A 13,165-nucleotide genomic window follows, 5' to 3' on the forward strand; every position below is an offset into this window, starting at 1 on the left:
TAAAACTGCTGGGACAATTTATCACAGCAGGAATTTTAAGACCAAAGGAATAAAAAATACTGAGTTGGTAAAAAGTGTAGTGGAACAGCTTCATATGTGAGAACAGTTAATCAGTGGAACGGCTTCCCTCTGGAAGTTGTGGATGCTCTTATCACTGGAAGTTTTTAAGAAGAGATTGGACAGCCATTTGCTGGGAATGGTATAGGGTCTCCTGCCTTGAGCAGTGAGTTGGACTAGAAGACCTCCAAGATCCCTTCCAGCCCTATGATTCTGTGAATCTAAGGTGAATAAAATCAGTTAGCTTCTGTCTATGATTCTATAAGAATTGGTATAAAGTCTCCTGCCTTGAGCAAGGTGGTGGACTAGACCTCCAAGATCCCTTCCAGTCCTATGATTCTATGAATCTATAACAGTGTTTCTCAACCTTGACAATTTTAAGGCATGTGGACTTCAACTCCCAGAATTCCACAGCCAGCAATGCTGGCTGTGGAATTCTGGGAGTTGAAGTCCACATGCCTTAAAATTGTCAAGGTTGAGAAACACTGATCTATAAGATGAATAAAATGAGTTCCAGCTGCTTTGATTTCTGATGGGTAAAAAAAAAGCACAGAGCTACTTGTAACTTACAAGAAGTGTTTAGTAGCAGAAAAGCTACCAGAAGCAGCACTATTGGGAAGCTCTGCCAGCTAGGTGAACAAGCGGAGCCTGGAAATCCAGACACTGTCTTGTGTTTTATTCTGTTTTATTTTTCCGAAACATCTGGAGGTTGCACAAACTTAACTCACTGAAATAACTACAGTAGTGTGTGGAGGAGAGGGTCTTCTTTCATGATCCATTCATGTGCCAATCATTTTGCTTGGTCAGTTGGCTGGACTAATAATCTACCAATATATTATATTTGAAATTAGTGTTGCCCTGTAGCAGAGATGGTACCCCTCTTTCATTGGCTGCACTTACTTGAAGATCATTAGGTTCCACAGGGTGGGACATTCTGTGGTAGAATCACTGTTTTTAATTTTGTTTCGCTATTCCTTTCTCCAGTTTTATCAACTCCTCCTTTCCTGCATCTTTAGGACTCTTAGAAATAATTACGGTTAGGTTAAATCAAGTGAATTTCCACTTGGCCATGTTTCAAACTGTAGACTGCATTCTTGTCTAGATTTTGGCTGGGGAATTCTGGGAGTTGAAGTCCACAAGACTTAGAGTTGCCAAGGTTGGACACCCCCTGTCTAAAGTGTCCAAAGAATAAACTGTCGGTACTTTACGTTTTCATCTCTGTGTGTGTGTGTGTTTGTGTGTGTTTCTTGTTTTGCTCTTTCCTTTTTTGGATCTCGCTTAGATATTGGGAGATCAGTTGACTTCCAATCTAAAGACTGATTTAGTTTCATCTTACACTTTATTGTAAACTATAGGAGACCTCAATACTTGGCAGTACGTTCAGAAAAAAATAAAGACCTGTCATAGGGTTACACTTTTTGTTGTCAGAAATACATCACAGAAAAATCTATCACTAGCTTTAAATGTTATTGGTCTTTTCAAGCTAATGAGTGTTTATGTAACGTTTGCTGTATAAGACCGAAACTGAGAATCTCTTGATGGAGACCCAGGTGGTGTAGTATCTAAGGAGTTGGGCTAATACTGGGGAGACACAACTCCAGCTCTGCCACTGAGTTTTGGTGAATTTGGGCCAGCCGTTCTCTTTCAGCCCAAATTATTTCTATGGCTGATGACAATTAGAAAACAGAGCATTTGTGAGTTTCTTGATGAACGGTAATTTACAAATCTAACAGATAAATAAAACAAGCAAATGGTGGGCAGTTGTGGTTGACTGCTTCTTTCCAGAAGGTTGTCTTTTTTTCTACTTGGTCAGCCTATGTGAATGGTCAGTGGCCAGAACAGCCCTTTGGTCCCCTGAAATCTTGCTCCTCTTTAGATTCTTCTAAAGCTGAAAATGTCTATCTAATATGAACCTTCAAAAATAATTGGCTTCCCTTGGCTGATGTTCTCCAACTGACTGTTGACAAGAGTTGCACTTCAACGTGGTGGGAAAGAAGTAGGGTGGAAAAGTGTGGTAGATATTCCATTTTGTACAGTAACACATTGTATTCTCATGTGTTCTGGGCTAGCTGGGGAGTTCTGGGAGCTGAAGGCCAAACATTTTCAAGGTCTAGATGTTGGGAAATACTGGCTCAGAAGAGTTTCAATCAAAGTTATGGGGTCTTATTTCTTGACCTGAACTACCTTGAAGGGATGACTGGTCATGCACTTCCAAGAAAGGCAACTTATTTTTTTTTTCTGTCTTTGCAATTAATTAGCCGAGACTTCATTCTTTATCGGCACCCTGGGAAACCTGCTTTTTACGCCACTGATAATGGCTTTGAAGACAAGGTAAGTGAACTTGGCTTATGAGAGAAAAACTCAGAGTACCAGTCTATGTGTTAGGTCAGGAGTCTTAAAACCTGGCCCTTTTATGACTTGTGGACTTCAACTCCCAGAATTCCTCAGCCAGCGTGCCTGGCTAAGGAATTCTGGGAGCTGAAGTCCACAAGTCATAAAAGGGCCAAGTTTGAAGACCCCTGTGTTAGGTGATGTGCAGAAGTCTTGTTTCTAGCTTCCTCAAGTACAGTACAAAATCACTTCGGCTATTAGGAAAGTATAAAACTTTTTGTTAATTTCCCACTCCTGAAATCCTTGAAACATACTTGAAGGGAGACATTTCATGAACTGTAAAAGATTTATATGATTCATTTCACAGCATCACATTGATAGTGGAAGTGTAAAGTATATGCCATCCCTTTAATTTTATTTGCACCTGTGTTACAAGACCAGTGTAGTCAAACAGGATCCTACAGGATAATCTCATTCTAAGATGTATGAATATTAAAAAAATATGCTATCCCCTTAATACCATACCTTTATCATACCCAAATAAGTAAAGTAGGGCATTTAGAAAGAGTTAATAGATTAATGGTGTCCTGATTAATTGGACAGCTCTCTCCTTGTGATATATAACTGGATACATTTACAATCGTACAAATCAATTTACGACACAAAACAATAGTGTTTGCAAAACATGCTTCATAAATATAATCTCATAAGAACTATCGTACATTATGCTTTTCTTTTATACGTAGACATTAATTTTAAAAGCACCCTTTTTACTTGTATGTAAATCATTTTTGCATTTAATCTATGAATGACATTTAACTTCTATCAACGGGGGAAGCATTCTGACTGCTCCTCTATGTGGTGATCAAAACTACACATGTTTTCGGATTCCCAGCATTATTTTTAAACTCAGATTTTTTTCCTTTCAGATTCTACTGTGCTGTTCCAGTAATGGTCATTATGATTCTGTGTATACCAAACAATTTCAAACCAGTGCTGCAATCTGTCAGGGTAAATAAAACACAGCCTTTTCTATCCCACCACTCTGTTTTAAGTAGCATAATAATAAATCTATCCTGTGTAAGATGTTAAGAACTTCCCAGAAATCCCCTATTTTAAAAAGTGTGTTGTTGTTATCCTCCATTTAGTTGTGTTTGACCCTTGGACACTCTATGGACCAGCAATCTCCATCCCTCTCTGTCTCGCAGCTCCTCCTTCAGATGCGCCATGGTCATCCGGGTGTCATCCTTTATAGTGTCCAGCCAGTGGATATTAAGTTGGCCCCTTCTCCTTTTTCTGCTGATCACTCCCAGCATGATTGCCTTTTTGAGCAAGTCAGCTCTCATGACATGGCCGAAGTATGACAGCCTCTGTTTGGCTATCTTGACTTCAAGTGATATTTTTGGTGAGGTTCGGTCTAGGATTTTTTTATTTTTTCTGTCCATGGGATGTGTAATAGACACCTCCAGCACCACAGTTTAAAGGCATCCTACCCTTCTCCTATCTGCCTTTTTCAGAGTCTACATTTCGCAGCCATAAGTAGCAATTGGAGAAAAAATATTGTGTTCAAAAGTGTGTTCCAGCTTATAAACTGTTTATAAAGATGCAACCCTTTATTTGCCTAGCTGTCCTTTACGAAACTCTGTACAAAAATGTCTTCAAAGTGGATGAAGAAGAATTGAAAATCGCCCTTGAGATGTTTCGAAATGGGGCTAAGAAAAACAGAAACAGTGCATCTGTCGGCAGCGAAGATGCAAATTTTGATTGCCTTCCTGACAGGGCATCCAGAAATGCTCCAGAAAGGAGGTACGCTTTGAAAATTAAAGAATTACAGTTAACATGTAGATGAGATGATGTTCCAGGGCATCTTAACATTGCATGTCTAAGAGGGCTGATGGTCAACACCATTGCTATCTTTAGCACAACTGGTTGTCCCAATCCAGCAGTCTTCTTCAGTAGTTGGCCAAAATTAATTTTGCCGATGAATTCTGGAAGCTGCTGCTTAACAAATTTAGAGGGAGCACTAGGTGAAAGCACTATCTGGAATGTATCTAGATGTATCGGATGATGTCAACCCAAGCCAACAAGCCCAGATTAAGAAAGCCAGAACTATACAGACTTCAGAATAGTATCTTGAATGCTAATCTTAGGTTAGCTATGGAATCTTAGAACCTGCAAGAGAAATTTCCCAAACTCATTTATAGTGACTTCATTCAGGTCATCTTCCTAGCTTGTTCACCTCCTGGGCTGAGTTGCTTTTTATGAAATAAGCTGTCAGCTGATTTTGTTTCTGTCTCTCGATGGTTGATGGCTGCTTCCCCTTCCTTTCTTAGCCTCCTTGCAGCCTCCCACAGATGGAAACTCTCCCGTGGGGCATGCAAAGCTGCTGTCATCGAGTTGTTTTTGTAGGTCAAGTTCTAAAAATTGTAGGTGCTTCCCAGATCATTCAACACTGGGTGGCACCACAATGCTGCTGTATTTTGCTTTTCCTGCTTCTCAGTTTCAGCACTGGACAGCGATGGATAGACACGCTTTTTTTTCTTTCTTTCTTTCTTTCTTTTGATCCAATGTGTCTTTAATTGTTTAGGTTGGAAGACTGGGTAAGCTTTGATTCGGTCCACCCAGCGGAGGAAAAATGCAAGCAAGTCACAGAGGAAGGAAAGGTTCGACAATTTTCAGACAAGGAGATCCATGTATGCAAGCAACTATATAGTATATATGCAGGCATATATGTAGCAGGAAGCACAGTTTCACATCGTCATCCTTTTAATGTTGCCTCTTCTTCTGATGCTACACTGCTGTGGTTAAACACTTGCATGTCTAAAATGTTTAAATTCGGCTTCAGGGGAGGCAGGTACAAGGGCTGAGAAAATAACATCTTGGAAAACTACGCTTAAGGTGTCATTAACGTACTGCTGGCTTTCTGGAGCTGTTCTACCTGAATGTGGTGTTTAAATATTCTGTTCTTGAGCTTTTCCTGTTCTAAAGAGGTTTTGTTTTTTTGTTTTTTTTTAAAAGAAGCCTCCTTTGTCATGTCCCCCCCTTTCTCTGTGTGTAGTGTTTTTCAACTCCATTACTTCTTTTGATAGAACAAATAATTACAGATTCCTTCTCTAGCTTTTTACTACTTTGCATTAAATTGCTTTTAGTTGTCTGGACTTGAACTAATTACAGGTGGACTTCAAATTAGAACCACAGTTGAGCCCAAAATTTATGTTGCTAAGTAAAAAAAATTGTTAAGTGAGCTTTGCCCCATTTTATAACTCTTCTCGATACATTTTGTTCAGTGCATGCCCTTAAATTAGTAACCCAGTTAAGTGAATCTGGTTTTCCCCATTGAGTTTGCTTTCCAGAAGGTTGCAAAAGGGATCACATGACTCTGCAATAGTGCAACCATCATAAATGTGAGTCAGCTGCCAAGCGTCCGAATGTAAACCACATGACCGTGGGGATGCGGCAAAGGTCATAAGTGTGAAAAATGGGCATAGGTCACTTTTTTCAGTGCTGTTGTAACTTGGAATAGTCACTAAATATGAACTGTTGTAAATTGAAGACTACCTGTCTAACAGGACTTTCCAACCGTGGCAACTTTAAGAATTGTGGACTTCAACTCCCAGAATTCCTCAGCCAGCATGAATTCTGGGAGGTAAAGTCTACAAATCTTAAAGTTGCCAAGGTTGGAGACCCCTGAACTATAACATGACTTTGCACCGTTCAAAATAAGGAGGATGCAAACCCGTAATGTAGTTTATCTAAACCCAGATACTGTAAGTGTTGGGTTTCTCTGCTGTTTGCCTAAACCAGGGGTAGGCAACCTTGGCTCTTTTATGACTCACTGACTTCAACTCCCAGTATTCCTGAGCCAGCCATGCTGGCTCAGGAATTCTGGGAGTTGTAGTCCACGAGTCATAAAAGAGCCAAGGTTGCCTACCCCTGGCCTAAACTCAAAGTAATGGCTGTCTTATGATTAAGCAATCCTTCAGGAAAATGAGGCAGAATCCAGGATTGGGAAATCAAAGTTGATCTACTCTTATTTTCCTGCTTCCTGCCTGCCTGGTGTGGGGGATTATTTTTTTGGAAAAGGACTCTTATCAGGTTACCATGCACATATGATATTCTTCTCCTCTGTGGAAGATAAGTGCAAAATGGCAACAAAAAATGAAAGTGGGACTAGCCAATTAGGAACTGATGTGGTTTGCTGCTTGTATGCGTGAAACCTAAGTGTAAATTAGAGCTGTGGTGGCACAGTGGTTAGAATGCAGTACTGCAGGCTAATTCTGCTGACTGCCAGCTGCCAGCAGTTCGACAGTTCGAGTCTCACCAGCTCAAGGTTGACTCAGCCTTCCATCCTTCCGAGGCCGGTAAAAGGAGGACCCAGATTGTTGGGGGTAACAGGCTGACTCTGTAAACCGCTTAGAGAGGGTTATAAAGCACTGTGAAAGCGGTGTATAAGTCTAAGTGCTATTGCTAAATCTTGTACCTGTGGTTAATACTGAATGTAGTTTAGCCTAGGACTGTTTAACATTAACAAACTATGTCCTTTTTGGTCATTGGCTATCTACTTATAAACAGAATTCCCAAGAGGAGAGAACTGCTTTACGCTTTGTCTCCAGGATTGGAACAAGCTCTAAGTTATTTTAAATTAAAATAATTAAATTAAATTAGCTTGTCTCCCAGCCTCAGTGATTAGTGAAGTGTGTAAAAATCCCTAATCAGTGGTTCAAGTTTCTTTATTGCACTGTTGCTGTTTTACTACTTGATGTTTATCTCCTAATTGGCACGTGCAAGTTGAACTTGCCATGTTCTTGGGCCGTTGCTCAGCCGAGAACAAGTGATGTTCAACTTGCACGTGCTAATTAGGAGATAAACATCAAAAAGTAGGAGCAAAGTGTAAACTAGTAGATGCAAAGGGGTGCATCTAGTGGTGCAAAGTGTAAACTAGTAGATCGATTTGAGCATTTCTTTTACAGACGGCAGGGTGAGATGGCAATTGTAGACAGCAGCTCTTCTAATCTGTTCCTCTTCAACTTCACAGCCTTCTGACAACCAAAGGATGCCCTTTCCCTACAAAGTATTGAAAGCCCTGGACCCTGAGATCTATCGGAACATAGAGTTTGATGTTTGGCTGGAGAGCAGAAAAGGTAGTAGTAGTAGTAATAGTAGTACTAGTAGTAGTAGTAGTAAAAATAACAATAACAATAACAATAAAGTTAGAAGGGATCTTGGAGGTCATCTAGTCCAACGCCTTGCTCAGGCAGAAAACCCTACACCAGTGGTGGCGAATCTATGGCATGGGTGCCAGAGGCAGCACTCGGAGCCCTCTCTGTGGGCGCATGTGCCGTTGCCCCAGCCTTGCCTCCCCCTGCAACCCCTCCTTTCCAACAGCCCCCCTGAAGGAGAGTCGCCCCCGAGCATGGCCCACACAGAACAGCGCAGCCAAGGACATGGCAGCCAGGCAGCGTAGACAAGACTCTGCCCTCACACCCCATCATGCAGTTGATGCTGCAGGGCGCGGACAGAGGGTGTGGCTGCCATAGCGCTGCTGGGCTGCCTGGGCGATATGCGGAGGACCCTGGAGGTGATGAGTGGTCCTGTGGGCAGACGGGGTGGGGGATGGGGGGCAGAGCGGGGCCGGGGCCAGTTTTTGGGCACTCGGTCTCTAAAAGGTTCGCCATCACTGCCCTTCACCATTTCAGACAAATAGCTGTCCAGTCTCTTCTTAAAAACTTCCAGTGCTGGAGCATTCACCGCTTCTGGAGGCAGATTGTTCCACTGGCTAATCCAGGGGTCTTCAAACTTGGCAACTTTAAGACTTGTGGACTTCAGCTCCCAGAATTCTTCAGCCAGCTCTGGCTGGCTGAGGAATTCTGGGAGTTGAAGTCCACAAGTCTTAAAAGTTGCCAAGTTTGGAGACCCCTGATCTAACTGAAAAAAAACTAAGTGGGAATGAAGCTTAGATGTTTTAATTATGACGTTCACACTAACCTATGAATAATTTCATCCTGTCTGTATTAGCTCCTCTATTTGTTGTACAAAGAGTCCGTGTATAGGGACTGCCTTGTTGAGTGGCAGTTTGCAGTTACAACGGTGATAATAAAAAAAGTCACTGCCACTAGTTCTCTAATTTATGACCTTCACAGGTCTGTCGAACAAAAGGCAGGCTGAAGTCAACTCACAAGCAGAGTCATGATTTTCTGTAGTGACCGCTTCATTTAACAACCAAGTTGCTGGTCCCAATTGTAACTAAGCAAGGAGTATCTGTGCAGCCTTCTCATTTACTGTCCCCCCCCATTGTTGGACATGAATCCCTAGGCCAAGGGTCTTCAAACTTGGCCCTTTTATGACTTGTGGACTTCAACTTCCAGAACTCCCACGCTGGCTGAGGAATTCTGGGAACTGAAGTCCACAAGTCATAAAAGGGCCAAATTTGAAGACCCCTGCCCTAGGCAGCATGTGAAGACTTCTGCACTGGAGAAGGCTATACAGACATAATATTCATTGTCTATGGTATGCATAATGTCCTTGCCAGCTGCAGCTAATATCGGGAAAATAAGCCAGTTACATAATATTTTTTTTCCAAGCGAAGACCTCTAACATCAGATTAATATCCATGAATGCTTGATAAATAGCTTAAGTTTTCTTTTGATCTTCCTTTGTAGAACTTCAAAAAACAGATTACTTGGTGTTTGCTGGAAGACAGTACTATTTAGGAGACAAATGTCAGGTACCTGTTTTGTGTTTATTTAGGAAAGATAATTGTTTGAAGCAACTCTTGATATGCCCTAATTAAGCTTACTGAATGCAAAAGGGGTGTTTGGTCATTGTGAAAGATTCTTTAAAATGGTTTGCAATCAGCAGAACACATTTTCCTGGTTTATTAAAGAACAAAGATCCTGACCTGGGTGCCTCATTTTAAAATGCTCTGACAGAAGTAGGAGTAGCCTTCAGTCGGTTTTCTAAGCTTCCTTGTTGTATAAGAAGACCTCAGTTAAATTGAGGTTTTGTTGAGGTCTCCTCTTCATAATTCCAGTGACTTGGCCGTCGCTGCACCGTTTTATCCCCAATTTTCCACTTTGATGATTACCAACTCTTGCAGATGTATGTTGGGCAGTAATGTCTTTACTACATTTAACTTGATGGACCCTTTACGGCTTGTTGGAAAAATGGAAAGGTGTCATTGCATCCCTTATCACGACTTACTAGAGTAAACATGGGGTGGTTACTCTAGCAAGTCATTTAAAGATTTTTTTTTAAATAATACCCCATCTTTCTGGATAACTAAAAGCTAAAGTAGCTGGTGTGGTTGATTCAAAGAAGGAACAGCTCAAAGTGAAGCAAAAAGGGGGTTAAAATCCAAGAAGAGTTAGTGAAATTAAAACATTTTTATCAATATGACACAATGTCATCAGACAGAGGGCCAGCTTGAATGTCTGGGTTCCAGAGTTCCAGAGATAGGCCTTCACAATCAGAAAGATTTTTTTTAGTTTTATTTACCAATGGTAATGATGGCAGGAGTTAACTAAGAGCCTTTTTCCAATGAATCCCAGATCCTTCATCCAGATGGGACCAATTTTTTCCTCTCAGAATTCTGACCTAATTTTACAGAGACCCAGTTATGCACTGGCAATTTTAATAATTTAAGTTCTTTAAATATTAATTATATCTAAGAGATTTGCAGTCCAGCCATTTCATAACATACGGATTCTTACACCCTGATACCTGGTGTAGCAAACTGTATTTTTTAATATTTAAGGTTGTGATCCCCCCCAAAAAAAGTTTTTAAAATGGGTAGCAGGGGAGTTTAAGAGTCCTTGCTGGGGAAAAAAAATCTTGAGCTTGAAAACTTATACAGTTGATTGTTTTTGATATGAGTTAACCAGCTTTCTATGGCTCAGATAATAAGGCTATGCTTTCTATGTGGAAAGTTCCATACCACAATCTTAATTCTGGAATATGAGCTTGATATCGCTGACCCTAGAAAGTTGGACCATAAGAAAGGTTGAGCACCAAAGAATTGAGGCCTTTGAACTATGGTGCTGGAGAAGACTCCTGCGAGTCCCTTGGACTGCAAGGCGTTCAAACCGGTCAGTCCTAGAAGAGATCAACCCTGACTGCTCTTTAGAAGGCCAGATCCTGAAGTTGAAACTCAAATACTCTGGCCACCTAATGAGAAGGAAGGACTCACTGGAGAAGAGCCTAATGCTGGGAAAGATGGAGGGCAAGAGAAGAAGGGGACGACAGAGAATGAGGTGGCTGGAGGGAGTAGGCGTGAGCTTAAATGGACTCGAGAAGAGATGGTAGAGGACAGGAAGGCCTGAAGGAACATTGTCCATGGGGTCGTGATGGGTCGGACACAACTTCGCAACTAACAACAACAAAGAATAATTGAGGTTTCTAATTCTGTCCTCTTGTTTTTGAGAAAAATTCCATGTATGGACTTTATCTTGATACATAAACTTCTATTTGACTTGTATGTTCTTACAACATTTACCCCAAATTAGGTGAGCCCCATTAACTGAGATCTTCTCAGATCTCACTGGTGTTTAAGTATGAACCTGTTACCAGTTCTGGTGAGATTTCAAAAGAAACATAAATTTACATTTCCAATAATAATGGTACAGTATGAGCACTTTTGACCATCTAGGATAGGCAAATTGCATCTCTGAGGGGAGACAGGGCCGCTTCCTCCTCCTTTATAAATGGGTTTTGAATTATCCCCAACATTGTACTACTTTGTGGAGGGAATGTTTCTGTGACTGTATAGGAGAAAGAGGCAGCAATACTTTGTTTTCACCTTGTATAATGTTAGTGCTTAACACTATTTCCAGAGGTATTTCTAATACAGTTCTGGCTTGTATCAAAAGCGTGTGTGTTTGTGTGTGTGTGTGTGTGTGTGTGTATTTGTAGAAAACAAGGCAAGGACACAAAAAAACAAGGCAAGGTGATTTACATACACCAGGAGTCTTCAAACTTGGCCCTTTTATGACTTGTGGACTTCAACTCCCAGAATTCCTCAGCCAGCATGGCTGGGAGTTGAAGTCCACAAGTCATAAAAGGGCCAAGTTTGAAGACCCTTGACATATACTGTCTCATATTTACATATAATGTCTCATATTGATTTACACATACATATACATCACATTTTTTTTAAAATGTAGTAACTTAAGTTCTTTAAATATGAATCATATCTAAGAGTTTGCAGTCCAGCCATTTCATAACATACGGATTCTTACACCCTTAATACCTGGTGTAGCAAACATCCAGGGCAGAAAATATAAATGAACTTCAGATTATAAACAGTGATTACAGAGCTTGTTGGATCGAAGTCAAGGCCAGGCTGAAATTGCTTTCAAGAATGAAACAGATCAGTTCCAAAGTTGAATCTGGCTATTTTAACTTTTTGGCAGCGCTGCTTGGCAAAAACACTCAAGTGCTAATTATTCTGAGTATCCCTTTGGGTTTAATTAGAGTCTTCTTTTTCCCAGGTACGGCTAGAAACTGGGGGAAAATATTACAATGCCCATATACAGGATGTGGGACAGGATAATTATGTGACCGTCTTTATTGAAGAGCTGGCAGAAAAGTATGTATCTGTTTCCTTTTAATCATACAACTGTATTCATTGGAAGAGCTATCGGTATCAGAATTTTAGCTGTGCTACTTCAAGATCATGTTGACAGTGTTATAACTAATACTATACAAAACCTGACATCTCTCTTTCCCTATCGTTTCCTCAGACTGGGTTTAATTCTTTTACAACATGGGGGATTCAGTTCAACAGTTTTCTAACATGAAAAGGTTTTAATTTCATTTCCCAGGGAAAAGTGTGTTGAAAATGAAAGCTTTCATTTTTGTCCCGGCGTAACCTTGACACTTAAAAAAAATTAAAACATAGTCTTATGGAACCTTTAAAACAAACCTTTTCCTTGTATTTGCTTTTTTTGTGGATCAAATGTCTTGTGGTCCATGAAGCTTTTGTGATAATAAATGTATTAGTCTTTAATATATTTGATGATTCTTCGTTTTTGTTTGAGTTCTCTGGAAACTCAACAAGTTATAGTATTACGAAAGAAGACAATATGAAACCTATTAAGAGAATAATACCTGTAAGTAAATACAATCAGGAGAAATTGACAGTTCTCTGACAATTTGATGAAAATGGGCTTATTTCTGCTATCAGCTTGTATATAATAAAGACAGTTCTGGCATTTCTTCAGGCTATTTTACCTAAGTTAGTATATAGCCTAATGAAGAGAAGGCTTGGGGGTGACATGATAGCTGTCCTCCAATTATTGAAAGTCTGAAATAGGGGAGAAGCAATGGGTGGAGGTTTGTCAAAGGGAGATACAACTTGGAACTAAGGAGGAATTTCCTGACAGTGAGAACAATTAACCAGGGGAACAGCTTATCTCCAGAAGTTGTGAATGCTCCAACACTGGAAGTTTTAAAGAAGAGATTGGACAACTATGTGTCTGAAATGATATAGGATCTCCTATTAAGCAGGGGGTTGCATTAGAAAACCTCCAAGATCCCTCCCAGCCCTATGATTCTATACTTTGCCTGAGTAACTTAAATAAAGTTAAAACTAATTTCAGTTCTAATTGCGACATGAGTCAATTTAGATTAGTGATTGGTATCATTGTGCAAACTTGATCATCTTTGTGTGGGACTCTTGAAGATAAGTAGCCATGGAAGGAACAGTAGGTTTTAATCTTAGATGTCATAAGTCTTATATCATTATGATTCTAAGGTTTGTTTTGTGATTGTACTATTTCTG

At 40.4% G+C, this 13,165-nt stretch overlaps 1 protein-coding gene across 1 annotated transcript in view; it reads left to right on the forward strand.

The window, feature by feature from the left end:
* The first annotated feature begins 7,441 nt into the window (after positions 1 to 7,441).
* Positions 7,442 to 13,165, forward strand: part of LOC107289817 (putative bifunctional UDP-N-acetylglucosamine transferase and deubiquitinase ALG13) — a 30,513-nt gene continuing 24,789 nt past the window's right edge. The window contains exons 1-3 of the mRNA XM_015818628.1: positions 7,442 to 7,529; positions 9,048 to 9,112; positions 11,874 to 11,971. Coding sequence (XP_015674114.1) covers positions 7,442 to 7,529; positions 9,048 to 9,112; positions 11,874 to 11,971 — 251 coding nt within the window. The remainder of the gene's footprint in view (positions 7,530 to 9,047; positions 9,113 to 11,873; positions 11,972 to 13,165) is intronic.

The sequence above is a fragment of the Protobothrops mucrosquamatus genome, unplaced genomic scaffold (genome assembly GCF_001527695.2).
Source record: "Protobothrops mucrosquamatus isolate PMUCROS unplaced genomic scaffold, P.Mucros_1.0 scaffold773, whole genome shotgun sequence".
Lineage (NCBI taxonomy): Eukaryota > Metazoa > Chordata > Lepidosauria > Squamata > Viperidae > Protobothrops > Protobothrops mucrosquamatus.